A 27,157-nucleotide genomic window follows, 5' to 3' on the forward strand; every position below is an offset into this window, starting at 1 on the left:
CACAAAACTCCATAAAGTGAAATTGCAGTGGACATGAATGTTTTCCCTCAAATTCATTTGATAATTTGGGAGTCGGGGAGGGTAGGGGGTGGGGAGAGGGCGGTTAACCTTTCTTAAATTATCTTCTAACCTAGAGAGGGAAAACTGGCATTCAGCTTGAAGATTATGGGGACAGGTTCAGTGAAAAGAAGGGAAAGAAAGAAAGGACTAGAGAGGAGTTCAGTGTCTCCCAGAAAATGCACGAACACACGCAGCTTACCATTCCTTAGCGTTTTTATGGAGAGGTGTATTTGGTCTGAATCTTCGGTATGGTGCATTGCGAACCATGTAATCTACAGACTCCAGAAGATCTATCATGCTGAGGTACTAAGGACACGAAATTGCATTTCTCAGAAGAAGTTCATATTTTTTTAACTCACAGTTTTAAAAATATCAACATATCTACAGGAGTCTTCAGTATTCCTCAAAGTATATAGAAATGCAGGCCTATACACTTCCATCAGTATGGAAAAGCAGACCAACTATACTCACTGCTCTCTGAGAGCACCAAAAGTAACCAGAGCAACTTGCAACACTGACTGCTGATGAACAGTCTAAACAAGTTACTGGATACCTCCATGGGCTTTTCTGCCAAGGTCAGAGTAGTTCACTCATTCCCACCTTTGTATCTTGGCATCTCTTCAGTTAAGAATGTATCACTTTACAGTCTTAACAGATAAAGCAGCATAAGGGCACTTATAAGAATCATTCCATTCTCCATGTGAAAAAAATGCTACTTTAAGTGGTGAATAGAGGTCAAATGACCACAGAGATTCCACAGACAACATAGGGCCAAAATATTAGGATCTACCACCAGGACATGCTTGTTACACAGATGTGTTGTCATGGTTCCTACTAAGCAGTTTACTCACACATCAACAGAAAATTCTCAATGTTTTTAAACAAATAATAATAATAATAATAATAAAAACTTTACAGCTCTTATCACAACCTCTAGAATAAGTGAGACCAGATACCAAGCCAGCTTACCTGTGGCTTAGTGAGTTCAATGGCAATTCTCTGTACTTCTACATTCCAATCGAGCTTGGGAGTTTTTAGCTCTACTTCTGCATTTGGGTTTATAAAGAGCCTTGCAGAAGCTGATACTGGTCTAAAAACTTAAAGATAAAAATTTGAGATTAGTTCTATGTTTAAGACTAAAGAATGAGAAGGCATTTTAAAGTACTTAATAGGTATAATGTGCATGCTTAAGACCCACAAATTCATTGTGCAACTTTTACCAAAACTCAAGTCAGCCCAGCAGTCATCAAAAGGCCTATAAGCTTTAAGCTGCTACATTATGTTAAAGTTCTTGTACCACAAAACCATTTAGGTCATGCCTATTTGATAAGATCAGTATGCCAACATGCTCACAAGCACTGTATATTCATATGCTCCTGCCTTACTTACTATACTGGTAGTCTTGAGAGCAGTTACTGCTACGTGGAATTCCTCTTTTCAGCTGATCCTGCAAAGAAAAAACATGCTAACTAGTTAGTTGCTGAAGAATGTTGCTTGTGGATGGTTCTCTAAGCTTGGAGAAGACCAATTCATCAGACTAATTCACATGTACTCTGTAGGTTGGCTTGGTTATTTAAAGAGAAACCTAATGCAGCATTTACCTTAAGAGTAAACAGTTTTAATACCAGCTAAGAGATCTAAATTACTCTTATCAAAACAAAGATTAGGCAGCCTTCATTCAACTTCCTTCAAAATCATGCAGATTAAGAAACATATAACTCACACAAACATTTACACATGAAATGCAGCAAAAAATATGTTTCCCCCTGCCTCAAAATTCACTGGCAGGAACTCTTGCTACTTAAAAATGAAAAATACCTGCAACAAAAATATACATAAGATCAATTCTGAATAATCTCAAGCAGTATCTATTTCTTACGGTAGCTCCATTCAAGCGTCGGAAAAAACAAAAAACTGACACAAAGACTTTTTTGCTTAAACATTTTGCCTATAGCATATTTCATGAAAGAAATAGCTATTGATAAGACAAATAGTCACTGCTACCCTTCAAAGCCAAATTTACATCCAGGACACGTTTTAAATTCATATTGTTTAAAGGAAAAATAAACAGAAAATAATCCTTGTTTTTTACCAGGCAAGTACTTTGCAATTACTTTTTTTTTCAATAAAAGGTACATTTTCTAATCAAAATATTTGCATTTCAACTTATTTCCTGTCTACTGATCCATATTAAAAAAGGTCAGCTTTCAATGAGATTATTAAATATGTAACAGTTAATCTCACAAACAACCATATGTTCATGTTAAACATAAAAACTGTTCTATGTAAGGGACAGATTGGCAAGGATTACACAGCTCATGATCACTACAGGACAGACTATTAGCCATTATGATAAATCTGATTTCTTGATAATACTGCTTAAAATTAACACCCAAGTGGCCTATTTAGGTGGGAGACCTGCTTTTCCTGGAAATAAGTTAAGATAAAAAACACACACAAAATGTTTATCTTTGTAGCATGGAGAAAGACTCAGGTCTTTAATACAGATAAGGTTCTAATCAAAATTATTTGAAATATTTATCTAGTCCACATATTTGCTGCAAAATTCTGAAGAAGTCAGACCTTAAAGGAGCACAGAAGATTTACAAAAGCAATGTTTTTCCCATGCTTCTTCCCCTGTGTTTCTTCAATTCTTCTCAAGTGTGTTCTGCGTTTATTCCTACTCTCTCTTTCTCTCCTCTCTTTAGGTACAGGGCCATAATACAGCCAGATTCAGGGACAAAGGGCTCAGAAGACAAGGTGACAGACAGTGACAGACTAACCCTATGACTTTTTTTTTTTTTTTTTTTTTTTTTTTAAACTGACAGGAGTTCTACATTGAACAACTGAAAGATGCACAACAATCAAATAACAGAGATGATGCTGGCATGTAGACTGATGCATGTGCACACGCAAAAATTGCTAACAGTTTCCAGATTTTGAAAAATTAGAAGTGAGAAGGTGCTTTGACTCAATAGGTGATCACAACACTGTCTGCTACACTGGAATTGCTCTGCACTCACTCAAAAAAACAAACAAAACAAACAAACAAAAAAAAAGTAATGTGGAAGAAATACAGCAATTTTGAGAAATTCAGTTTTGCAGTTAAAAAAGGCAAGACTCTCTTCCCAATTCCCAAAATCTTGACTGATGATGAACTAGAAAATGGTACTCACAGCCAACTCAAGTTCAATAAAAAAAACATTAGTATCTTCACCAGCAGCCTTATCTACATAGCTGATAGTGAACTGAACTCTCCCTAAGAACTGAAGTCTAAGCAACCAAACAGCATCACACAAGGCACAAAGTCACCTGTCCATAGGCATGTCAAAGACCAGTTCACAAAGGACCTTCCTGACAGTGACTGTACAACATACTTGAAGTGCTTAGACTTTCACTGCTTACAGTTCAACAACCATGTATTCTGCACAGTCAGTTTGCATTTACATTTCATTTCACACTAAGAAATAAGGAAGAAAAGTGTCTACCAACAGGCTAAAAGACACCCAACTTAAGGGTAAGCCTAAAGAGTCTATGGCTAAAGTAGCTTCACTATTACTTAAAAAATATATATACAAATACCTTTGCTAAACTAAAAAGACAAAAATGAAAGTGCACTGAGGCAAATTAACTCTTTAAATAATTAAAGAGGAGATACTGCATGTTTGGAAAAGAAAACAACATATTGATACTATTTTCTACACACAAAGAATTTATGCCCCAGTCTCAAGGCATTAAAGAAAGCCGTATAGTAACAGCCAGAACAAAAACAACCTAAGTGTTTAGGTTCCTAGACTTACATAACAAAAAAAATCACAGAATAATAAACAACTGGCTGTTTTTTTTTTTTTTTTAAATAAAAACAGCTTTGAATCAACCCTCCACAACAGTACCAGAAAGTTAAAGATACCTGTAGAAGACAAGCACAAAAGAAAAGGAAATGAGCAGCCCTTGGAGCCTTCCATCCTTACAGGTTTAGGAGGTGAAGCACACGGACACACAGAACGCACACAACACTTACAAACAGTTTGTACAGGTTTTGTACCAACACCACTCATTCACACCCGAAATGGCATGCAGACAGCATATATTGCACATCTAACCTCCTCCACAGTAAAATGAAAGAGATTCAGAGAAACTAAGAACATTATCAGATGCCCACTATTCCAAGTAAAACGGCTTTTCCATAATCTCTTCTAAAGTTTACTTCCAGAACCAAAGATATTCAGGAACATACTGTGCAGTGAACTAATGGTACCAGAATAACTAGTGACTTCTCATTACTTAAAAATGAGCCAATCCTTTCAACCACATTAACGCAGTGGCCATTAGAAATAAAAGTTCTTAATAGAAATGGTGCTTTGGCAACTCAGTAGCCTTCAATCTCCAGAGAGGAGAAAGACTGTTAGCTCTCAGGTGCAATTACTGCTCTCCTTTACTGTGTTAGCTTTAATCATGCATCTAAGGAATCTGGACAACAGTGATACAAGTTCCCCTTCTGATACTGACTTAATATTTTGATCATTTATGAATTCTGTGGCCATTCACTATCTCAATATTGCCCTTTTTATTACAGTAACCATATAACTATTCATATAGTCAAGATCTTCAACATACAGTACCAGGTAAATAGCAAGAATTCAAGATGGATTTAACTCATTTTACAAATCCCATTTCTGAGTATTTCTCAACAGAAAGATAGCAATAATACATGGAGCTAAAAATATTAGCCATCAATGCTACAATGGATGTAACCCTGGTGTGAGAAGACAGCTGGAGAAAATAAGGGGTAGAGAACAACAAAAAACACTGTGGTGCATTGTGCAGTACTATAACAACTGTGGAATATACAACTGTCTAATGCAACATCTCCAACATTACCAGGATTTGTTCTCGGGAGCCACGGTAACACGTTTTGCTTTGCACATTCCAGTAAAAACTGAGGCTGTCCAGGCACAAAAGCTGTGAAGATAAGAAAGCATTCAGCAGATTCAATCCAATCTATAAGGTTAGCTTTCCACTTCTTACGCATTTCTAGTTGGCCTGGGAATTAAGTCAGGATTCTTAAATCCTGTTTAAAACATTCCTATCACTTCTCAGATCTTCAAATACCTATTTTTGCAAGTGTGAAGCCAGCTGCATTACGCATACAGACTAGAGCAGAAACTGGCAACAGTAATTTAGCACAATTATTTGTAATTGTAGTTACTATGCAGATTTAAACCTTGCTACATAATGCATTTAAAGAATAGACCGGTGAAATTACCAAAGTTTGCCTAGCCACAGAGTTGAAAGCTAAGTCATATATAAAAACAGTCATTTTGGTTCTATTTCTGTCTGATAAAAGGAAAAATCAAGGAAAAAACAGAAGAACTAGCAAAACAAAATGTCTTTTTCAATTTTTCATTAGAATCCCAGATTACTTCTCTTACCACACTTCTACCACAGCCTCCCCAGATCAGCAGTGAGCTGATCACTGATCACAAGCACAGTAAGCTATACTTGTCCAGGAGTTAGAAAAAACGGCCCTTACCTTGTATATCATTTTTGCTGCTTCATTCAGAATAGAAGGTACCCAATTCTCATTTGTCGTCTGTAAGTTAAAAATAATATGAATCACTCTTTGCATCTCACTCAATGTATTTGAGGTTTTATTCTATACTTTCAATCACAAAGTGCATCATTATTTTGGTCCTACTAGACAAGAGCAGAAGTCAATTTCTCTAGAGTGCATACACATTAGTAAAATTCAACACCTGAATCCGTCTGGTTTAATTTTCAACTCCTTATTCTGTTTATAAAATCCTCAGCATCTAATAAAAAGAGGAGTTAACTGAAATTGTCTCCTCCTTTTCTCAAAAGCCTGGCAAAACTCCACATTTCTAATGTCAAAGTAACGTTTCTCATAATTTATTCATTAAACCTGAAAATAACCCTGCAAAGGTAAATGTTTTAATCTACTTTTACAGATGACTTGGATCTTAAGAACTGCTAGCCTCCAAACCTCCACCTTCCCCAGCAGCCAGAGACAGTTAAATCAAACATGCAAGCACATTCCCGCACACTTTACCAACAAACTAAGTTCACCCAACGTCATTCCCAGGGAAAGTGGACACTGTGGATCTGTGATCTACAAAAACAGAAAAAAAAAAGAACAATGTTTCTCTCATCTGTCCACCCAACCAACCAACTTGAGTTCTGAGCTGCTTTTAAGGTCTTCATTTGCTTAATAATAGTACTAGCTGGAGCATTCTTAGAACTGTATAAGTTATGTCAAAAGTCAAGATGGATGTGTTTTAGCGGCTTAACACTTAAATTTCAAAATTCCCTTTTAACATCTAATAATCTTGGTATGAGGGGAAAAAAAAAAAACCTTCCAAACTGGATTTGGTAAGTAACCTACATCTAATCCTTCCCTTTCACAGACAGCAATCTCAAACTGCCTCATACTTCTTCCTAAAAAGAAGCTGGAAGTGGTATGGCAGAATACCAGTTTTGTTTATAGTAAGACTCCCCATCATCAATTAAGTAATTTTAACAATTTCCTCTCTGATTCATCTCTAACTCTCACCAATACCTGTCAATCTGCCCCATTTGATACACCAAAAAATTATTTCAACCACATACACTAATGCATGAGAAACAGCTACTACATACATTTAGACACATGCCAAACGGAGCAAAACAGAGAGCCATCTATTTAATACACGCAAAATATTCATGGTTTTCAGTCATACTTCACTTATTTTACCTGAAGAGGTATAAAGGAAACGCGTATCAATTTATTTCCAGGGACTACATAATAATCACCATGCTGAAGTACAATTTAAAATGAAGAAAAAGTGTTCCAAGTACTTACGTCATCTTCATATTTAACATGAATGCCTGTGATTTTGACTTGTACATTTTTTATAACTTGAGTTGCAAGCTTTTCTAAGAAAGTATCTTTTTTTTCTTCCTTTGGTTTGTCTAAAATAAAAAAAGTCATAAATCAGTGCTATAGTCATATCTTGAGTTAACCATATCAACAAGTATTAGAATGTAAACTTAATGTTTACTCCAACGTAAATATTTGACACTTGTTTACTTATTTGCATCAGTTATTTGCATTTCCATCTTAGGCTAAAAAGCACAACATTAACAAGATTATGAAGATCAATGTTTTCTCCATCTGTACATAATTGAACTCTTTCTTCCGTTAATTGCAGAGCATGTCACATGCATATAACCTCTCTGTATATTCCATAGTCTAAGAACATGTATAGGGTACACAACATGCAACGATAACAACACATCCAAGTTTCAGTTAAAATCATTTAGTTATCAAGACAATTTTGATTTTTTTTTTTGTAAACATACATCACATCACTCCTTTCAAGGAAAAAAGTTCTCTTTTAAAATTCCCTCAGCAATTAACTAGCAATTTCAACAAAAAAAACAGGTATGAAGGTGCAATTCAGCACAAAATACCCTTGAACAACCAGGTGAGGATAGTGTGTGGCACAATAAGGGATCAGTCCATTACAGCCTCTTATAGAACATAGAGGATGTTAAAATGTTTGCATATTATATATAGAAAATGAAGAGTTACATTGTAAAATATTACATTTTTCCATACTAGACTCATACTACAGCCAGTTAAGCCGGATTCACACTAAACTTTACTACGTCACACAGTGATAACTGAACAAGATAAGGTAGCAGAAGCAACACACGCAGGAGTCACTCAAGTCAATCATATGCATGTTGCAAAAACACTAAGGATTTACAATATGCTTAATGTTTAATATCAGTTCTATTTCCCAGGCTATATTAACTTTTTAAACATTTTCCACATGCAACACATGCAGAGTAACATACATATATAACTTTGTACATGTTCCTTTTTTTTTTTTTTAAAAAAAAAAAAAAACACCCTTTAAGCTATTAAGAGAGTTTCAACAGATGCCAATAAAAATAAAAACTTTTGCCACTGTGCTCGATATAATGATTCTACTCAAGAAAACATTTAACTTCAAGTAAAAAAAACTGGTGAGAAACTGCAGGAAGGAACAAAAGCTTTTCATCATTTTTGTATGAACCTCACACTCGTCCTCCCATTTATCATTGCTTCACAATTCCCACTTGATATGAGCAAAAAGCAGTTCAACTCAGATCAAGAAAAACAGGCAGAGAAGCACATATTCAAGCTTCATGTCTTTCAAGTAGCACACCAGCATTTTCCTAACTAATTACAGGTAACATAAGCAATAAAAATCTGCTTTTTCACAAAACTGATCCATTTTTTACTCATTTTATTAGGCTATGTTGCAGTTTAATCTGAGATACAGATGTACAGGCAGCCTGCACAGGAATCACACAAATGCTGAGGAGCTGTGTTTTAGTAGTGATAGACTGTGATTATCTTCCCTTTAGGGAAGGGCATCAACTCCAATGCTGTCAGAATATCAGTCAAAACAGTATATTAGCTATTCAGAAAAAAAAGCTAAAAAGATAGATGAAATACTTTACTACTGTATATATGAATACTGTATACTACAGCATTACATTATTACAAAATTACTTTATATACACTTTATTGTAATGTTATGATAATTGGATTAACAGATCTTTTCTCTCTCAGTGCAGTTTTTCCAATTTCAGCCTCATTTGATTATAAAACTATGAGAAACTAATCCAGACCAAGTGAAAACAAAAGAAAAGAAAACCACCCACACAGATAACCACACACACAAAACCTCACACCCGTGTGTTTTACCCACCTTTTGAATGACCATGACCTCTAAAGGGTTTCCTAAAATGCTTTTTATACTTTTTACGCTTACGTCCTTTTTCAGTGCAAGCAATTTTGTGAGAAAAATAAAATTCAAGTTAGTAAAGCAGAAAGGCAGGAAAGCATAGGGAAGAAAATGAAAGAAAAGAGCTCATCTGTCCTAAAGCAGAATGCCTTTGTTGAGCTATTATTAAAAGCTTTTAAAGAATTTCAGAGCTGTTAAGTAAACAGAGCACTACACAACATAGAATACCTTTTTTTAAAAAAAAATAATTAATTAATATGCAATTTTACTTTCCTGGAAGCAACTGAGCTCTTGATTATTTTTATGTCATTTAACTTCAAAGTTTCACTAAACTAAGCAGCCAATAAAAACGCCACATTATTTGTCCAAGTATCCACTAGATCAGTGGTCCTGTCAAGGCATTAATTCAGTTTTCACAAATTCCTTGTGTAACTTCTGAAGAGTTTGAAGAACTACAAATAATCATTGGGCTTCTCAGCAACTACACGTACCTCAGACTTTTTCATGAATTCATTACATGAACACACTTTTAGATCAATTAAGTATGAGAAGAATAGAAATCAGAACTAAAAAAAAAAAACAGTTATTTGAGAACTTTGCTACCCTTTTCAAAGGTGGAAAAATTACTAGATCCCTGGCAAACTACTTCATAATCCAAAAATGTATGTTTGTTTTTAATTTAAAACCACAGGCAGAGGCACGATTATTATATGTCATGGGGAAAAAACAACCAGAAGACACTTCTATCATACAGGTGCATAACTTTCAAATTAAGATATTCAAGACATACATAGAAACTTAAAGAGCACTGCTCAGAGACTTTCACATTAAACAGCAGGTCATGAGCATGATCTGAAAGAATGATAAACACACAAAAGGCATGTAGAAATAATGATTCTTTAAAAGCTTTTATGAAATTAAATTCTACTATTTACAAACACATTAGGATCAAAACAGTCACAAACTGTTTCAGCCATTATGCTAATGCTCCTGTTTTTCCACATTTCCAAGGAAAGCTAGTTTCCTTTGTGACGTCTTTCCCCTCTCTATCTACAGAGCACACGCAGTTAGCAACAGTGCAGCCTGTGCTCAGCCTTTTAAAATTCAAGCATAAGGGTGTATGCTGTTACAGCAGAAAGGAAGAAAGTCCAACAGTCCTTCACGCTGTATCAGTAACTTACGTAAAGATCTTGATTTTGAATTACTTGCATGCTTGCTCAAATAAAGTAGGAACTGCCTCCCAAGGTTTCAACCTGCCTTGCACTTATACAATAGGCACCCTACAAAGAACAAGGAAAACTGCACCAAATGCAAACAAAGTTTTCTTTTGGACAGTTCATTTAAGAGCACAAGGAATCCTCTATAGCTGATATTTTAAAAGACAGTTTCCTTCTGTGGTTGAAGAATTTGTAGATCTCACGCATTCAATTGCATGCAAGATAAATCTGAAGATGTGATATTCCTCTGAAGCACTTGCATTCAGAACTATGGAGAGATTAAACACAGCCTAAGTCTGATTTTAACTTTATTCCAAAGTTGCACTCAGATAAAAGCCTACTAAGGAATTGTAGCTAAGAATAGTCTTCTACTGAAAATTTAACTCAGGAAAGAAGTACAGCAGGTACATAACAAAGACTCCTCCAAAATTCACTGGAGACAGTTTCCTTGCTAAAACTGAGGGCAATGCAAATAACAACATGGAAATGCAAATGCTGGATGCTTTCTATGGCTCATTTTGCTTGTTCAAAGATTGAAGATAGCCTGAACTTGAAATATCTAAAGCCCAAAAACTTTAAGTAAGGATTATCCTCTGTTCTCAAAAACCATACATTGTCAGCATTCTATGACATTCCTGAACTCAACACGGCTGATGTACTGTCTTTTTGAACAACCACTTAATTAAGACAGCACCAGTCATTATAAGCAGGAATTCAAAATAATTAAAATATTATTTAATATGTAGATGCTTACCAAAAAGTCTTGTTGCTTCATTTCTACATATGGCCATTTGAGTATTGTTTTTTTTGTTAAATTTAAATATCAATTAACCATGCATACCCACCAGGCTTGATGTCCTTGTAAATCAGTTTCTCCAACCCATACAAGGAATCTTGTGAATGAGTGCCTTGGTCCACATGGCAGCAAATAACCAAAAAAATGCATTTTTAATGAAGAAATCAACTCCTGATTTAATGTCAAGTCCACAAAATCCAAGGGGTAAGTTAGTATTTTCATTATAATATCTGATAACCAGAGGCAAAGCTTCAGAATAATTAATTTCAAAGTTTATCTATATATGACAAGTGATGCAATTTTCATTTTACTTCTAACCATCAAAAGACAAGAGCTGCAAGCTCTGGTCTCTGTATACACGTGTGGATATTGACAGACTTTGGAAGCTTAGAAAACAAGAAATAATGTTCTGCCAAATTATGTCAGCAGATCTTGTTCTCACTGTCCATCACATTGTACTAATCACACAGTGATGTAACCAGTTTGTTCAAAGTTTGAGTAGCTGGTCTCCAAAAAAAACCCTGAACTTTGCGTTATGACTCCTAAATAAATACAGGTACTAAATCAAGATACTTTACACAAAGTTTGCTGATTACTAGCCACAAAAACAAACAGTGCTAAAAACAGTCCCTAATTTTATATTCAGTATATTTCTTACTCTGACACTAGCTATAGTGCGTTCCTGAAGACCAACCAAAAGGATTCCTTACAAATTCAAGGTGCAGAAGAGCAAGTGGGTCCTACGACTTCTGCATCTAGCCAAGGCAAGAGATCTGCTTATGCAGGAACTCCCAAATATGATTCCAAGCACAACACAAAAATGCAAGAAACAAAGCCACTCTACCAGAGAACTCAGTATGACTGAGGATAACTACAATTTAAAGTAATCCATGTTGAGTGATGCTCCCCAAGGCTGTTAAGTTTAATGCCGCATCTCCACAAAGCATGACTCACTTTATAGTTCTTTGAAGGAGGAATCAAGCCACTGAGGTAACATTTTATATAAATAATTTCTTCATAAGGCTTAGAAGTGCTGGATATAATAAGTCTTCATTAAAAAAAAAAAAAAAGAAAACTTCTGTTCCTCCAAAACAAAATATCGTATTATTAAAGATCAGTAATTAAAACTCTACAGCAAGGTAATGCTTCATGTAGTGCAGTTTCTATCTTCAGTCTTAATTCCCAGAGCTTTAAATACATATACATACATATACGCACATATACACAAACACCAGATGACCAAATTCCCATTTTCAGTGGAAGTCAAATGGACAAATGAACAGTAAAGAAGTGACATACTGTTTCAAGTTTTTAAGAAAAGAAGACATTTTAAAAGAACTGTAGTAAAACTAGCTAGATACTTGAAAACCATAGATTCATGAAATCAAGCACAAAACAGCACTTTTCTTGCACAGCGCAGCCTAAGTTCTCAAATTCTGATGGAGCGTTGCATTATCATCTTGGTACCTTTTTCTGCTGCTTTCTGTAAGGCTTCCTCAATTCTTGCAAGTTCTTTTTGTTTATTATCTTGTAAATATTTTTCTTCCTTCTCTGCATCATATTTAATACCTGCAAGCCAAGTTAGGACAGCTTTAATCCTAAACCTGAAACACTGCTGCTCAAAATAAGTAAATGTATAAACAAGCAAAACACACCCTGTTCAAGGCAGATGTGACAACATAAAGGCTATTCTTGGTCTAACTGCAGAAACATGTCCCACCTCTGGAATTCATATTCTTATGCAGTAAAAACCCACCAATGTCTAAGCATTATATCAAAAGTGACGCAGCAATCACAATAAAGAACCTTTCCACATCCTTACAGAGGTGGAAATTCGGAGTCCTTTAAGTGTGCACTTTGCAGTATAACGCAGATTCTAAGGTATGCTATACATACATTTACTACTCTGGAAATTTCAAAGTTCACTTAGTCAACTGGAGTTTCTGGTTTCATAGTAAACAAGCCAAATTCTCTGTTCCCTCCCTAAAAATCAGCTTTAAGTCTTACAAGTCAGAAACAAATGGACTACTTCACACTGAACAGCCAAAAGATCTAGATGATATTAGCCAAAAAAGAAAAAAAAGAAAAAAAAAAAGGGTTCAGGATAAGCATCCTTCAAAGGAAGCTTCTGTGTTAAAATGAACTTAAAATGAATATACCCAAGAATTTCCATAAAAGCAACTGGCTTCCTCCCATCCTTCCTGCCAGCGTTTGCCTAGAAATCTCCTTGAATGAGCAGAACGTACAAATAGCAGCCTATGTGAACCACTTGCTGTTATATACTCAATTACACCATGCCCTTCAATATTTTTCTCTTCTATTACTTGACTTCATTGTGTTCTTAAACAATATACGTACTTGCACCCGGAACTATTAGAAGATACAAGCCTTCTAGAGTTGCAACAACTGCCTCACCATACAGATTCTTCCAAGGTATCTTCAGAGTAAGTTTATCTACATAAACAAAAACATAATTACTTAAAAGCAAAAAACTATGCTGTGTTTAGGTTGAACAATACCTCAGTTACTGAAGAGCATCAGCCCTGTTTCTTGAAGTCCTACACACCTCAAAAGGCAAAATGGGACCTGCGTGGGGCTAAGCAGTTTATACAGCTCTTGAAATGAGAAAATACATGCACTGAAAATAAGCCACTGATTTAAGCAAGAAGATGCAGTCTGAGTCATAAGACTTGGATCAAAAGTTGAGACAATTACTGGAGTTTAATTGACTAAGATGAACATCAATTTGTAGGGGCATGGAAAAAAGAAGCATGATCCATTCCTTCTCCCACAAATGTTTCACTTGAAAAAGCAATGCTGAGCAATACCAAAAAGTATTTTTAACAACATAGGTCAGAATTCTTTAACCTTGGGCATATTTGCCAACTCCTCGAAAACCTTACTTAAATTCTTCATATTGATCATATAACCTCTAAAAAGCCACACACATTTTTGTTTGTACTGAACAGCTCCCTCAACAACAAATAGAATTACACGAATGACAGAAAATTTCTTCCTAAGAAAGCTTAACAGGAAAAAAAAGAATCAGAACAAGACTGATCTACTGATCTTAAGATCCACTCTAAAATTTCCATTCTAAGAACTTTGGTGAAAAAACAACTTACCTATTTGGCCAACTTTTACTTTAAAGGGTATATCCAGTTCACTCTGTTAAAAAAAAATATATATATATATTAAAAAATATATATTTTATGGATAATTTCTTTCTATATGGCAAAATCTTTACCTATGTTAAAATTATTCTCCAAGAACTGAGGTTCCAAAACATGAGCAGTTCTCTGCATGAATGGGTTCTAATTATTTAGCATTACTATCATGAACACGGGGTTCTATAAACATGACGAGGTTTATAAGAAGTATAAAAATGAAGCGGTTAAACAGTTTCAGCAATACTCTCCTGTAAAAATAATAATTTTATGCCCCAAAAGTTACTAAAAATAGTATTTTACCTACATGTGATGATTTAATTCTGCATTTTCATTAGTTTGCCAGATAGGTCTTTTATTTGTTATAAACAGTACTATACCTAGTTTTTTCAAATATATGCTAAAATCCTCACTGAAAACAACTTTTTAAATGTAAAATACTTACCAATGCATTCTCCTTTATCTGTAAGTTGTCTAGTGCCACATTACCTATGTGGAAAAAAAAAGAGAAGTACAGAATAAGTGATTCTGACTACTCTGTTATGTTAATTGGAGCAAGGAACTCAACTTCCACACTGCCAAAAACACTGGGGTAAAATGTAGAATCGAACCTCCAGTTACTGGATAGCACAAAATGCCAAAGATGCACAAAAAATGGCTAAGCAGTGAGTCATTAATGCATATTATCCACGAAAAATGTAGTGGTGGAGAGATTACAGAAATACCAGAAACTTCTATTCCTGCATGTTTTGATACCACTCAGTAACGCCTAACAATATCTTTCTTATTATCATTCTTACTATTCACTTGGTCCTTTGAATGATAAACACGATTTTATCAGGCAAGGAAGACGCTATCTCTTATTTTTATTGATTTTACATAGCAGGAAAAACAGCATAAATCATAAAACCACAAAAATGTAAGGCGCCTGCATGCTTGTTTTTGCCAATGCATTAGCTTTTCCTGAAATAGGCAACTAGACAGGATTTCTAAAGGAAATGCAGTCCTGGGGAATCACACTTGATGAAGAGGGTAAACCAAACATACGTCTTGGCGCTTTAATACCAAATTCCTTAGCGGTATGTTCTGCTTATAATACTAGTGCCTTTAATCATTTTTAAGTGTTAAAAACAACACCCTGGACTACCACGGCAACAAGAAGACGAGGAAGATCGGGCAGACCTCGGCGCTGAGGTACCCACAAGCGCTGAACTAGCTCTGCCTTCCCGGGCAGCGGGGCAGCCACCTGCTCGCCCACAGCGGGGGCGCAGCCCAGCCGTGCCCAGCGGAGCGGCTCCTTTACCACACACCGAGCCACCCGCGCGCCCTCCCCACGCCTCGCTCTGAGGAAGAGGGAGCAAAACGCCCCGGGGCAGCGCAACGGCAGAAACGGCCGCCCGCCCCTCGCGGCGGCGCCGACCCACGGGAGAGGCTGGAAAACCTCGGGGACCGCCCGGCCCTCGGGGAGGGACGAACGGGGGCACAGCGGCAGGACCGCCCCTGTGGGGGGGCACAGCGGCAGGACCGCCGCCCCCCGGGGAGGGTCGAAGGGGGGCACAGCGGCAGGGCCGCCCACCCCACAGGGAAACGAGGGAAGGCGAAGCCTCAGGATCCACCGACCCTCATGACCGGGCACAGCAGCGGAACTGACCGCCCCACAGAAGCAAAGGGAACGGGGCGGCGGGGGGGAAGACTCGGCCCCGCGGACCGGCCGCCCCTCACGGGGTTCGCAGCCAACGAGACCGGCCGCGGCGCCCACCCAGTGCCGACTCCTCGTCTCCGCCCTCCCTCCGTGCGCCCGGCCGGCCCAGGGCACAGGGCGCGGGCAGGCGGAAGGGGCTCCTTACCCCCCCATATGCCCAGCTTGAGCTGGGACTTGTTCAGGTTCTCCACATAGTCGCCCAGGAAGCGGTTCAGCAGATCCGCCACCACCGACTCCAGCACCATGGCGGGGGCGCGGGGCGGCGCGGGCGGGGGGCGCGGAGGCAGCGGCCGGCGCGCGCGTCCCCGGCAGTCAGGTGACGGGGGCGGGGCCTTCCCGCGGGGCCGCGCCCGCCCCGCCCCCGCCTTGTGCCGTGGCGCGGCGGGGCGGCTGCCGGCCGGGCGGGGCGGCGCCATCTTCTTCCGAGCGGCGGCAGCGACCTGCGCACTTGGTCATAGTCGCCGAAACGGGCGCTTGGCTGCACAAAACCGAGGAAAATTGGCCTTTTAGTGGAACCCGAGCCTCCGCTTTTCTCAGCCTCTTGGCAAATGTGCTGATTTGTAACTCAAGGGTCATGGGGCACTGAGAGTGGAAGGGTGCAGGACCTGACAGCTGTCAGGTGATGCCTGTCAGAGTACGTGTTTGCATTAGAGATAAAACCCAAGGACTTTTAAATACAGCTTTAAAGCTTTAGGCAGGTTGTGTCCTCTTTCCTATTCAATTGATTATTTAGAATGTATATGTAGGCTTCTTCCCCCTCTAGGGTGAATATCTATTTGCTTCCCTTTTTTAAGTTGGAGCTTAACTGAACCTGGCTAGTTCTTACAGCTCATATGAAAAGTAGTCAGTTACGGCAGCTATTCAACATGGAAACTGAGAGCAAGGGGACACAGTTTGTAGGGAGTTATTAACACTACAGAGAAAATGAATGGCACATACTGCTCTGCGTAGGAGCACCTACATCTGTGGGTAGGGGCCACGCACATAAAGTCATTTTGAGCACCAGAGAGCACCTTAAGTGATGGAAGAATAGCGATTTAAGGCTCAAAATAACACATTCTAAAAATGTGTTTCTCCCTCCTCTGCCCAAAAAAAAAAAGATAAATTAGTACTAGCAGTAGGATTCAGGCCTCCAAAAGATATAAAAATAATCCAGGCCGCGTGAATGCAATCAGAAGACTGTTAACAGTGCCAGAGAAATCAGCTTTACACAGTATACAGTTAAATTTTGGAGCTTAGTGTCAGGAGATGTTACAAAAGCACAGATATTTACGGAAAAGATTTGAGTAAACGCCTGAAGAATTCTGCGCTAGTGACTGCTGCTGCTCTGGTTGCGTTACAGCCTCCGTTTCACACCGGCGAGCTCCCTCTTGCTGCAGCTGGGATGAATCCAAAGAGCTCTGCCAGGATTTGCCACAATTTTATTTGTGAAGTAGATGCATACCCAAGGCCATCCTCATCCACATGCTGGTTCCTGAAATACATTTTGCAGTTTGTTAAATGTATGATAAAGTATAAAGAGTCCCATTGAGAACACCCAAGCAACAGAAGACTCCATTTTTAGCACCTTAGCATCAGGAAATGAGGCATACTTTAAAGCATTTTAAATAAAGCTATTAGGGAGGAAAAAAAAAAAAAGCAGCAATGAAACCCTCCCTTAACAGGCCATTAGATGCAGAATTCCGCACACCACTGGCTAATGCTGGTTGGTTACTGGAAAACATCTTAGTTGTTGGCGATTATTGCCAATTGAGTGGTCTTTCTGTCCCAGTAGAGGGGAACAATGTAATAGAAAGAGACTGGACATTAGGAGGAGTTATTAAGGTTTCAAATCGGAACCACAGAGCTGAAAAACAAACTCATCAGCCCAAAGCTCGTTATTTTTGTTCTTGCAAAAGGAGCTGCCTGGCCCTGAGCAGCTCTGTGGTTTTGTGTGCCTCTGCAGCCAAGGCTCTATAGAGCTTATGGTGTTACACGTATGTTCTCATAGTGACTTACCAGCAGTGTCTCTGTCACACATACACACTTATGCTGGAAGATTCATTCTTTCCATTAGCAGAAGAGCTTGCACTGACTCCTACAGAAGTGTTTCCTGTGATACCAGTAAGACTGAACAACAGGGTATTAATTTTATTAATTTTTAACAAATAATTTTGTGCTATTGTTTCACACCTGACAATTTTTTAACCTTAAAAACATGCTAATATAATTTATTTTCCAGAGGAAGAATAAAGACTATAGAAAGTGATAAATACTTTGGGTAGGAATGATAATCTTAACAGACAGGAGTAAAACTAACAAAGATAAGCTTTTGCACATATTTCCGTTTTTTTAAATCCATTTTTTGATTTTTTAAAGCCTTTAGAGTTCATGTGGATGGATTCTCAGATTTCCAAGTGCCTTGTCTCCAATCTGAGATAAGGTTAGCTTTATAATTTATATTTTATTGATTTATTTACTTCTTTTTTGCAGTGTTGGCTGTTCAAATCCCATCATATAATACGGAAGCAGCAATGGAAGAAAGCAAAACAGGGAATTGTAAATTGAGCTTCTGATGCCATTCTGTTTGTTCAGGTAACAAACTTTCACTTGTGCTCTTTTTTTTAAATGAATGTGTAAAAGAACATCACAACCCAAGTCTGTGTCAAAATTTCCTTTTTTTTTAGTAAAACTTGAACAGATTTTTTAAGAAATGAAGAAAAAAGTACAATGTTACATGAGGTATGAGTTCTGTATCCAGACAAGAACAGGACAAACAGAAACATGGATGTTTGTTCACCATTCACTGAATACCCAGACATCTCAGAGAAAAAAAATATGCATTCTGACAATTTTTTTTGTAGTTACTAACATTGAATAGACATGACTTGTTCCATAAATATGAATGGAAACAGTAGTTTCACTGAGCTGAAAGTCATCCCTGAGCTGAACAGCATGTTCTGGTTGATGTCTAGAGGCTCATTCTGTATTACTGTAGCACTTTATCAAATATAAAGCTTTGATGATTCTATTACTGCATGGTAATTTCCTAAACTGTAAACATAAATATAACACTGTAACACTTAACTTTGTGGTTGTGCTATTTATTTGTCAAGATTTGTTCAAATCTCCAGATAAACATTTAAAAAAATGAAGCATGACAGTAATCTACATTGTAAGTATCAGCTTAAAGTTTTCATTTTAGCAATAGAAATATGCTTTGTAACAACAAGTATTTGTTTGCTGTTGCCTATTACACTATTCTTCATGCATAAATAATCATCACAGCAGTTCTAATGCTAATCTAAGTGAGTGAGTACATGGACTGATAGCTCAATAACCAATCTTTCCTCTCATATTTAACTGCATTAATATTACAGAATCTCCACCTCCTAATATCCGACTATTGGCAGGTGAACAGATGGCAAATTTTACCCACTGTACCTCATTACAAAGAATGTGTACCTATTAGCAGTTGGGAAATCAGCCAGATAATGTAGCATTGTCTTTCCTCATCACAAAGCCCACGGAGATAAGGTGACTTTGCGATGAGTTTGATCAGGTTGCCAAGGGCCTTATCCAGACAAGTCCTCAGAATCTCCCAAGCTGGATATTGCACAGCCTCTCTGAGCAACCTGTTCCCTAGCTGCACTGATGGAGATTTTTTTTTTCTTCTTCTATTTGGACTATTTGGAATTTCCCTTCAATTTATGATCGTTACAGTCTCAGGAGCACTGACTACATATATAAGACATATTTTTGCACTTAGCAGATCAGTAGAGGCAAGACATCATTACTTATAATTTTGCCGTCCTGATCTTTCTAAAATAATTCAATATTCTGTGGAAATAATGGTATATGATACTGATTTTGGTTTTGCTTTACTTTTTTTGTTTGGTTGTTTAGTTTTGGGTATTAACTTCTTAAGATCATTATTGGGAATTTTTGCAATGCTGTTATTTCAAATACATTAGCAATAAGTAAAACCAATAGATTATGCTACATTAGGATGGCTGAAAAAAAAAGAACATGACAATTTAGAGCGCTCTGGTTTCCCTCTTCCCTGTTACAAGGCAGAAGCTCTTGAAGAGCCTTTGGAGGAAGTGCAGCTGCAAAGAGCAATGATACCATTTCAGCATGAGGTCTTTCTCCTCGCTGCAATGCAACACTAAGTATAACAGACTTTCCAAGGCCCACCTGTGTAAGAACTAAACAATAAGCAAATGGAAGTGTTTCAGTATAAGAAAGGAGTGTTAACTTCACCAACTAACACCACGTTTTATGAAAGGATAAAGCTGATTTTTACCAATAAATAAAACTTCAAGCATAGGGAGAAGGCCTACTTTTGTTTCTAAGATTATTATTAAACCAGATACCCTGTCCAAATTCTAACATGATGGCTACATTTTCCCCTCATAAAACCCCACCTCTGTTTCTAAATAATTAATTAGATGTGCATCCTTTCCCATTATCCTGCAAGACAAACACTGAATCCAAATATCTCTGCTGGCTACTGTCAGCATTTCAGAAAAATGTGGGTAAAAATAGCAGCCCAACCAACTCCTTGTTCAAAGCATAGAACTAAAGCTCTTCATAGCTTTAATGTGATAACTAAATAAGAAATACAGTGTATTGAAGGTACTGCATGGTAAGAAAAAAGAAATAATGCTGTATTCGCAAATGAGGATAACTCCACAAACACTCTTCAGTATGAAGGGTGGTTTTCAGGGGGCTTCAAAGAAACTTCTGTCAGATGAGCACTAGTTTTCTTCATCTACTACACCTTATCTGGTTCTAAGAGATTTATTAATTAGAATCTGCATTTCAGCAGGAAATTTCTAAGCCAAAGGCTAAATAAGTCTATCTGATCAGTATTGATCACATATATGTCATACCAAGAGATTTAAATTATAAATTGCTTTGATATCTTTTATCCTGAGCAAGGGAATCTTCAAAACAGCTAAGCTGTACAATAGGAGTCTAACTTAATTTCTCGTGAGAATTTTATTTGATGGTATTTCTGAGAATCATAGCTTTTTTTTTTTTTCTTCAGTGAAGATAAAAAAGCCACTAGCTATGTCAAAAAATTCTTGAAATGAAAAATGAACTTGTTTTAATGAATATGTTGCCTTTGAGTGGGAAAGGAAGTAATCCTAGTCAAGTCTAGACCAAGCAAATTTGCTTTTGAATGATAAGTATAAGTTTACTCACTCGATCAGAGCTTATTCATTATAAAAGTAAGGCCCCTACATCTGATTGGCACCCCACCGATCTGGCATGAAATTAATGACTGTTTGTCCTAGAAAAAACAGTTCAATTGCAAATACACAGATGTAAAGAGTGTAGAGTAATGGCTACTCCCTCCTTCAAGAGAAATGAAGTTCATTATAGGTAAGGTGCCTCAGTCCATTATTTCAGGTCCTGGACATAAATTAGGGCAATCATTTATATACCATTCTATTCCGGGTTATGGCTTGTTCTGCAAGTACTGGCTGGACTGCTGCAATATCTCAAAACATGAAAATCATTTCTTAGGTTCTCCTAAATTTTGCCAATGTGATGTTGCATTACGATCTTTAATTTTATTTATATTTGAAACTTAATTTTGTTGGTACTAAAAGAAATGTGTTTTGCTAATCAGATCTTTTATGAGGGATTGAAGAAAACAATTACACAACATTCTTTATAGAAAAAAAAGCTGCAGCTAAGAATCTTTGTTGTTTTTGTGCTTAATTTTATTGCTGACAACTAAGATAAAAAAAAATAAAGACATGAGGAGATAAGGAAGCATAATTAAGGACAATTTTCTAACAGTTCCACATGAATGCTTTCCAAAGGAAGTCTGAAAGGGACAGTTAGAAATATTCACCAAAGTAATTTGTCAAAATGTGAGTATTGTTCAAGATAAATTTTATGAGTGGCGAGTGCATGCACTTTTCTGGAAGAGTACTGGCTGATTTTGAAAAAAAAAAAAAAAAGAGATCCTGTAAGTTAGCACTCCGGCTAGGTTATTATAAGCCGTAGTGTGATTTGGAAATAACTTAGAGAGGAAAAGTAGGATGTTGCACAGTTACAAGATCTGTTGTTACTGATGGAGTTAGTACAAATCCAGATGGAGGTAAGTCTTTAAGTAATACAGCAGAGGAAGTAGAACTTCCAAATGTCCCACTTTACTGTGAATTCATAAAAATGAAAGTAAGAGTTTCTTACTTTTGAGTAAATTTCATAGAAGTCACCCTTTACTCCAGGCATTGCTGGACTAGACAGTATTGCTTTTGTTTAAAATAAAATTATCTCAGGAACATGTTTCATGTAACCTAGTTCTGACTACCTCTAAGACACCTCCACAACCACCACCCAATTTTCATAATTTTATTTGGGATGGGAAACATTAACCTGAGGTACCTTATTTGCTGATGCAGAGAAGGATGTCATCAGACAATACCACCACTTAACTCACAGGAAAAAACTGTAAAAAAAGATCTATGAATCAGGATGGACTAACTGCTCCCAGAGTAAATCTTATGTAACAGATACCATTCCAAAAAGATATTGTTTTCAGGTGTTTCTGCTTGGCAGTGTTTAACTCTCATGGCAACGCGCATACATTACATAAACACTGTGTGTGATTCTTTTGTCTCTTCTGTCAGTTTTAAACTTGGATAACTCTGTTGGAATCAATGTAGCTACAACATACAAAGTCAACACATGTTCAGAATTATTTCCAGAGTCCCATGAGTCACAGTATTAGCAATTTATGGGTCAGACCTGTTCAGATGGTATGTTATACACTTACACGTCTTCCTGAAACGTAAATTTGTTCCAAGTATCTTCCAAGGTCTGCTAAAAGTGGAAGAAATCATGCAGTTTAAAATGACTGTATGTTTGCTAGAATGCAGTGAAAGACGATGTTTTGATTACGAGCTCAGTACAGTACGGTGGCTATTTGTAATAATGATATGCTTGAGTGGTTTTAAGGATAATTTCTTAAATAAATTGTTGACTTCTTAATCCAAACTCCAGTACTCAGAAGATGATGTAATTTGGGGAACTTCAGTACTACTTAGAAAGTTTCTTTACTTACATTTAACTGTAGTGTTTTTAGTGGAAATGGGAAGCCTTTGTTGCAACTACTTTAGGCCATATGAGTAGTAAGATTGTAGTTGTCACACAAAAAAGGAGCATTTAGCATTAAGCATTTAGAGTAATAGTAAAAAGTCAGATGTGGTATACAGGTTTGAATGTCAGAAATATAATTCAGTAAAGCTATTTTTAGCACAAGGCATTGACTGTAGTCATAGGTATATCAACACTTCAGATAATGTCTTTAATCCATGTGACTCAACTGTTACATTAATCGAGTAGGAATTGGGTGCAAATACCTACTTATTGAAAAGTTGATCAAGTCTCTTGAAAATGTAGTGGATAGTGTAGCTCATCACGAAAATATATTGACCCCAGCAACTCTGACAAGAGGCCTAGAGAGAACCCACTTATTGGAAAGCTTATTAAAGTAAATCCGAAGGCTCACTTTTGCCATTGGTTGCATTTTGTGCATTCCTCATTACGTGGTCTATATCTTACGTGGTCTTGTCAGTTCTCAGAGACAAGAGATTTACAAATGTATGCAGAAGAATGTACCCTTGATATTGCTCATTATACAGTGGGCACAGTTTTATCAGGGTGTCTTCAAAAGTCTTCCAGCAGAAGAAAACAACAACAGCAAAGTTAAACGATACCATAGCTTGTCAAACGGATTATTCTAGATGACAAGGAGAGATATATGACTCTGTCTCCCGTATCCCTGTGCTATAATCTCTAGATCCTAACAACAGGCAAGGGACAGCAGGGAAGCAAGAGGGAAAGCAAGGAGAAAAAAGAAAAAGAGATTACCATTCAAGGAAGAAGTAAATTGCTAGATCAACTGCTCCTAGTAATTAAATCTTTGATAGCAAAAGCAAGACAAATATAGTTAAAAAAAAAAAAGTCTGCAAAAAAGTCCAGCTTCAGCATAGATTGTAGCAATTTATCACATCAGCCATATCAAAAAACTGAGGCACTGGCACAACAGGAGGAATCCTATTGTGAATCAATGTACTAAGAGTACTAATAGCATATTGTGTAAGTTTATTGTCACGTTTCTTCCATTATTGCCAATCTATTACCTTAATAATGAAGTTGATCCAGAGTTCCTCCTGCACACACACTGGCTGCTCCACCTCATCAGGGGCTGGAAAATTCAGTATTCCAAGCTGAACTAGGAAAGTATTTAGGCAGTCTCCCTCTCTGTGGTCATAGATCTTTAAAACTGTGCAGGATAACCCACTGTTGAGCTGTAGAGCCTGTTGTGAGCAGATAAGTTACTAGTTTTTAGCAAAATGTCTTCTAGGCATCTCAGCAATACTGCCAAGACAGCCTGAGAGCTACTGTAATCTCTTATTTCTGAAAAACTTTGTCTTTATTTATATTTCCATTTCATGCTTGAGATTGTAACTAGTCACATGAGAATAAAACTTTCAGTTGCATTTTTAAAGCTTATCTAATTTCAGAGTTTATCATATTTAAACTTTCACTAAAGATAAATTCACTTATCATTCAGACTTTATTGTCTCTCATGTGTAACCTGGGCTTACGTTATACCAGGATTGTCATATAGGAAGTAGTTATGTGTATGAATATAAAGGGCAAATTACCAGTTATCTCACAAGTAGGGCACTTGAAGGTAAGATGTTTTTATACCTGCCTAACATACTAACAACTTTGCTTCAAATGCAGAACTCGAAATAAGACATGTAATATTTGCCCCTAGCTTTGCTATCTTTTAGTTATTCTCAACTGAAATGTGATAGTGAGCAACTCGACCCTTATTTTAAAGGCAAAAGTCCACTGCGTATCTTCCAGTCTCGTATCTGGGCTTACTGTCTCCTCTGCAACTTGGTGTTCTCCAGCTTATCCTGACATTCAGATATTTAAAGTGGTAACCAAAAACTGCTGGTTTCTTCTTCCAGAGGAAATGAGGTACTCTCCCTCCAATACCACATCCATATATTGATACTGCTTTGGTGAAACCTAGACTGCCTTTCATCTCATTTGGAAATTTTAGTAGTGAGGGTCCATGAAATTGTTGTAGATGTCAAATTTAACACTCATTGTGCTAAATCCAGGATCTCCAGAGTTTTTAAATTCAATACGGCAGTATAACTGTGTCAAATCAAAAACTGTTTTTTTTTTTTTTAAGTTTATTGGTTACTAAAGTCAAGTCACACCTTAGTTTACTTAGTACTGCTCTGTTCTCCACCTGCGCCTTTCACCTAAGGGGCTCCTTACTGGTCTCACGATCCCTGCATTTTAGCATCATTTCCTTTTCCTTGGATAGGATATGCACACAAAAAAATCTACAAAAAAGAGAGAAGAAAAATGAAGACTCCAGTTCTGCTGTAGTGTCCAATTCTGGCTAATTTTTGGCAGTTCTAGCTCTATCCTAGCTGTATGCTAGTCTTCCTAACCCCTTAGATAAAAAGAGAATTGCAACTCTAAAGCTAGAGCAGGAGGCTATAGTCTCCCGCAGTCTGCTTAGCAAGGCAGCCTGGCCTAGACTAATAATCTGTTAATTTGTAGAAACTTGGAATTTGTAGAAAATATTAGGAAACACAGACTCTTCATTTTCAGGCTGCTCCACCACCCTAAGCACCACAGTTCACAAAAAGCTATTTAAAGATTTAACCTTACTTCATACACTTACCTTTCTCTTGAAAGCATTGACCCTCTACACAGGCAGTACATGTGACTTGGAAAGGTTGAAGCTTATGGATGGGAACAGCACTATAAATTGTTGAATTTATGATGAGCCTTACAATTTACGATGAGCCTTATCGAAAGGAAGGAAAAGCTATTGAGTAATATCTAATAAAAATAACATAGCAACTACTTTTTGCAGATGACTTTTTTAGGTGAAAGGTTGTACTCAGCAGATGAAAAAAAATGAAGAGTGTCTGCTTGCTCTGCTGTCAGGTCTTTATTTTTCTCAGCAATGAACCATATGTACTTTCTCCCAGTTGTTACTATAACAAAGCAGCACTCTGTTAAATATTAAACATGTTCACGTGCTCTGCTGCAGGAGTCTAGGCAAACCAATGAGAGAATCCAGACTGAATTACAAGTCTCTTTTGTGCAAATCAATGAGATAATCTGAATTACTTGAACGACAGGTCTTTCTTGATTTATGTGTTTTAAGAATTCAGCATAGCAAACCTGTCCTGACGCACATCAAGAGCCCTGCGCCCCTAATATTGTACCAAGCCCTAGTAACATAAATGAATTAACTGTGCGGGTACAGGGATCCATCTGAATTCCACCTCTGGGCTGGAAACCTCTCATATTCAAACATTTCTGTTTTCCACAGCGTTTAGCAGTAATTTAAAATACCCAAGTAAATGTTTTTGCTCCAGGTGAAACCTTTAAAGGAATAGTCTCCAGCACAAGAAATAGTCTCTCCTAGCTGCCTGTGTTGCCCTGGTTCAACTCTTACTCACTGTGAGGTGATTCCAGACTATGCCCTGATTAGATACTTAAGATTTTGTGTCTTGTTCCCATGCTTTAGATTTCAGAAGCTCTCTATCAGGATTTTGATTTTATTATTATTATTATTATTATTATTATTATTATTATTATGTGGAATTATTATTTTGAACTGCACTTGCTTTTGTTGTTCTTTTCATTTGCTTGAAAACAATTTCTTGCTCTTTCATAGAGAAGCTGGAGTCACCATGGAGACACACAGGCTCCCAGCAAAGGGAGGGTGGACCAGGGCACCTGAGCACACGTAGCAAGGTGAGCTACCATGATTGCCCAAGCAGCATAAACTCTCTGTAGCTTGTCCACTTGGATTTTATGAAGAGAGATAGAGGCACTTGCTACTGTGGCAGCTGGCAGATCAGGTTCTGCAGTCAGCATTTTGATTTAAGAGCATAAGGGTAAAGTACAGACTGAGAGAGCAATGTTGAATTTATCTGGTCTGCAGTGAGTTTTCTTTCATGTAGAAGCCTTGAGGCTTATGAAAATTATAATCCCTTGCAGGAAATTCCCTGGCATAAAACTGAACTTTCAATTTTATGCAGAAAATAGTGAGTATATGCAGCTTTGAGTAGTTGAATTTTCTTAACATACTTTTTCTTATGGTTGTACTCAGCATGAGAGTGAACCCACCCCCAGTACCCAACAGAGATTAGAAAGATCTTGCCACTACTATAAACTTCAAAGAATCATCTTATATACGTCTTTGCCACTAAAACAGTGCAATCTGAAGATGACAGTGCTTCTCCCGAGGAGAAGAAAAATAGCCAAAAATCAGTGGAGTCGTAACCATTTCCATAATATGAGAGTGTGGCCCACATCCACATGAAATTTTATGTACTTTGGGAACATGCAATTTTGAGAAA

At 37.4% G+C, this 27,157-nt stretch overlaps 1 protein-coding gene across 1 annotated transcript in view; it reads right to left on the reverse strand.

The window, feature by feature from the left end:
* Window positions 1-16,008, reverse strand: part of VPS13C (vacuolar protein sorting 13 homolog C) — a 72,556-nt gene extending 56,548 nt beyond the window's left edge. The window contains exons 1-14 of the mRNA XM_088520597.1: window positions 15,886-16,008; window positions 14,484-14,527; window positions 13,997-14,039; window positions 13,230-13,325; window positions 12,339-12,440; window positions 10,921-10,983; window positions 8,823-8,888; window positions 6,920-7,029; window positions 6,131-6,190; window positions 5,594-5,653; window positions 4,942-5,022; window positions 1,450-1,507; window positions 1,030-1,157; window positions 260-366 (exon numbers count right to left, since the gene is read on the reverse strand). Of these exons, the coding sequence (XP_088376723.1) occupies window positions 260-366; window positions 1,030-1,157; window positions 1,450-1,507; window positions 4,942-5,022; window positions 5,594-5,653; window positions 6,131-6,190; window positions 6,920-7,029; window positions 8,823-8,888; window positions 10,921-10,983; window positions 12,339-12,440; window positions 13,230-13,325; window positions 13,997-14,039; window positions 14,484-14,527; window positions 15,886-15,985 (1,118 nt within the window). The 5' untranslated portion in view covers window positions 15,986-16,008. The remainder of the gene's footprint in view (window positions 1-259; window positions 367-1,029; window positions 1,158-1,449; window positions 1,508-4,941; window positions 5,023-5,593; window positions 5,654-6,130; window positions 6,191-6,919; window positions 7,030-8,822; window positions 8,889-10,920; window positions 10,984-12,338; window positions 12,441-13,229; window positions 13,326-13,996; window positions 14,040-14,483; window positions 14,528-15,885) is intronic.
* Window positions 16,009-27,157: the final 11,149 nt, after the last annotated feature.

This window comes from Tinamus guttatus, unplaced genomic scaffold (genome assembly GCF_059628265.1).
Source record: "Tinamus guttatus ecotype Peru unplaced genomic scaffold, ASM5962826v1 Tinamus_guttatus_pri_ptg000004l, whole genome shotgun sequence".
Classification (NCBI taxonomy): Eukaryota; Metazoa; Chordata; class Aves; order Tinamiformes; family Tinamidae; genus Tinamus; species Tinamus guttatus.